The 3,016-nt window shown below is 51.2% G+C and overlaps 1 protein-coding gene across 1 annotated transcript; it reads left to right on the forward strand.

Annotated features, from left to right (window-relative positions):
- Positions 1 to 697: 697 nt before the first annotated feature.
- Positions 698 to 2,645, forward strand: LOC123124703 (lysine-rich arabinogalactan protein 19). Its single transcript, XM_044545277.1, has 2 exons — positions 698 to 1,785; positions 2,555 to 2,645. The coding sequence occupies exons 1-2, from the start codon at positions 1,142 to 1,144 to the stop codon at positions 2,577 to 2,579; spliced, it is 669 nt and encodes a 222-aa protein (XP_044401212.1). The 5' UTR covers positions 698 to 1,141; the 3' UTR covers positions 2,580 to 2,645.
- Positions 2,646 to 3,016: the final 371 nt, after the last annotated feature.

The raw sequence follows: 3,016 nt of genomic DNA on the forward strand, positions 1-3,016 counted from the left end.
ATCTATTGTGTCACTTAACATCAAGGTTCTCATGGTGTTCCTTGTCTCTCTTTTCTACCGGAGTCTTCTCAGTTTTGTTCATCTCCGTTGTGTCATTTCCTCAAGCTTTGCGACCTCTCAAGGTTCTTTGGTTTCACTCGTTTGTCAAGAAGCAATTTGTTTTACCTCTTCTCTTCGTCTCCCGTTTTTCTCCGGTGCCATCTTAGATCTCGGGACGAGATCCTCTTGTAGTGGTGGAGTGTTGTGACGCCCCGAGACCGATGCTCCGTCTGCCTTCCTTGTTTTGCGAGTCAGCTGTATTTTATTTGTTTGTTGCATTCGTCATCGCATCATTTGCATTGCATCGGCACTTTGTTGCCGCCATGTTTTAAAACTTGCATCCCCTCGTAGTGCCGCGCCCCCCTTGCTTCCGCTGACCCTTCCGAGACCAACCTTGTTCTTCGTTTTCCCTCTTGCTTAAACCGGAGTCCCTCTTTGCACACTGCTTCGCCCCCTCGCGTGCGTCCGAAATTTGTTCCGAACCCGAACTGGACTTTCGTTACCGTTGGGTCCGGATCATCCCCTAACATCTACAAAACATCACCGTTTTCTTTGTTGGACGCTCTAGCCTACTTATTCTCGACCGCCCGATTATAATCGGAGGGCCCGAGTAGCCCCTAAACTAAACTACCTGCTATATAATCAGACCAAACCCTATTTTCTAGGGATCCTCCCCAGTCCCATCCTCCCAGCCACGCCGCCACTCTACCAAATCCCCTCGGGATCCTCTTCTCCTCGTTTTCCTCCACCCACCAACAGGAGCCCGAGCCCCTTCTCCCCTTCTCCCCGTGCTCCTCCACCTCGCCTCGTCTCCGGCGAACAGCAATTGCAGCCCCGCCACCGGCTGACCGAACCAGCATCCCGCGCCAAGCCACCTGTCCCAGGAACGCGAGCTGCCTCCCGTGCTCGTCCTCCTGTGGATCCCCTCGATCCCTGCCTGCCGCGTCTGCCTCCCGCTCCATCCTCGTCCACCAGCAGCTCCGAACGCCGCAGATGAGTACAACGCCACCCCTTCCCTTCCTTCTACCTCTGCCTTCCTCCAGCTCTCTCTCCCCCTCATTTTTCTCTCTCTTTTGTCTCTGTTCCGTAGGAGTTCTCATCCATGGCGCCAGGAGAAGAGCGCCCCGACCGCCTCGTAACCAGCTCGCCGGAGCAGAGCTCCTCCTCTGCCACCCTTGCCCGTTCCCAGCCGAATCCTGTCAGCAGGGCCCCGTCCCCACCTCCGGTGCCCCAAGTTCCGCCGCCGGCGATAGCAACAGCAGCCTCGCCGTCGCCCTCCTCCTCTCCTCCCGTGCGCGCGTCCCCTCAACCTCGTCGCCCCTGCTCGTCTTCATCTCGCGCACCGCGTTGCTCCCCTTTCCCAAACCTCTCCTTCGCCCCACACCCCGCCTCAACTCCGGCCGTATCGGCTCGGTTCCCCGCCTCCCTGCCCGACGCCATGGAGGGCCGCCGCCCCGCTGCTCCGAGATCCAAGTCTCGTCGAGCTGTAGCCCGAGCTCGCGCCTGTCCTCGCCGGAGTCCTTCTCCTCGCCGCTGCCTTCGCCAAGTCACTCGCCGGAGCGCTCGCCCCCAAGTTTTGCGCCTCTGCTTCCCCTGCATCGCCCCTGTCTTCTGCCTCTGTTCGAGAGGAGGCGACTGCAGCGCTCGGCCGTGCGTTGACTGCGCCCGCCTCGCGCGTGGGTCACCTGCTGGACTCCAGATCTGGCCCAGCCAGCACCCTCCACACCGAGTTGGGCCTTGGCCCATGTGAGCAGCCACCAGCCCCTCCAGTTTTCGGCCCGCAGTATTTTTTTTCCCGTGCTGTGAATTTAGACATTATCCAGGAGTTTACAGTTTTACAGAAAACCCCCTGTTCTTCATACATTTAATAACTAATAAACCGTGCATCGGATTAAAATAATTTATATATGTAAAATGCTTAGAATTTTGTGTAGATTATTAATTTGCCACTTTCAACCATGTTAAAAATGTTTAAATTGCTGTTTGTTTAATTTTGCATAAATGCCATGTTAAAATGATCTATTTCATAACTAAATAACCGTAACTCGGATTTTAATAAACTTTATATGTAATTGGGGTAGAAAAATGCCTAGTTTATCATGGTGCACTTCATTTTGCTGTTTAACAACATTAAAATTGCGTTTATGGCAGAACAGTACCAATCCCAAAATATGGACATGAGGATTTTCCGGAATTGTTGTTCGTTGTTCCGGCCTCATTTAAACTTGCCTAAATAGTTAGTTTTGTTATGCTTCACCTTTTGCCATGTTTAACAACATTTAATATTGTTGGGTTTATAACTGAGAGAGAACTAAATAAGTAAAGGTGGTGTTTCGTCAATATGCAACTCGTTGCATATTGAGCTCCACTTAACTTGTAGTTTCGTTTATGCACTTTGCCATGCCACGCCTCATTAAACCGGACATGCATCATACTTGATTGTGCATCATGCCATGTTTATGTGGTGGTTGTTTACTATGTTGTTTGTTTCTTTCCGGGTTGCTTCTCTCGTTAGCTTCGGTTTCGTTCCGGAGTTGTGAGGATTCGTTCGACTACGTCTGTTTGTCTTCTTCATGGACTCGTTCTTCTTCCTTGCGGGATCTCAGGCAAGATGACCATACCCTCGAAATCACTTCTATCTTTGCTTGCTAGTTGTTCGCTCTATTGCTATGCCGCGCTACCTACCACTTGCTGATCAAGCCTCCGAAATTGCCATGAACCTCTAACCTTTGTCACCCTTCCTAGCAAACCGTTGTTTGGCTATGTTACCGCTTTTGCTCAGCCCCTCGTATAGCGTTGCTAGTTGCAGGTGAAGATGAAGATTGCTCCATGTTGGATTATGTTTATGTTGGGATATCACAATATCTCTTATTTAATTAATGCATCTATATACTTGGTAAAGGGTGGAAGGCTCGGCCTTATGCCTGGTGTTTTGTTCCACTCTTGCCGCCCTAGTTTCCGTCATACCGGTGTTATG

This window comes from Triticum aestivum, chromosome 5D, assembly GCF_018294505.1.
Source record: "Triticum aestivum cultivar Chinese Spring chromosome 5D, IWGSC CS RefSeq v2.1, whole genome shotgun sequence".
In the NCBI taxonomy this organism is placed as follows: domain Eukaryota; kingdom Viridiplantae; phylum Streptophyta; class Magnoliopsida; order Poales; family Poaceae; genus Triticum; species Triticum aestivum.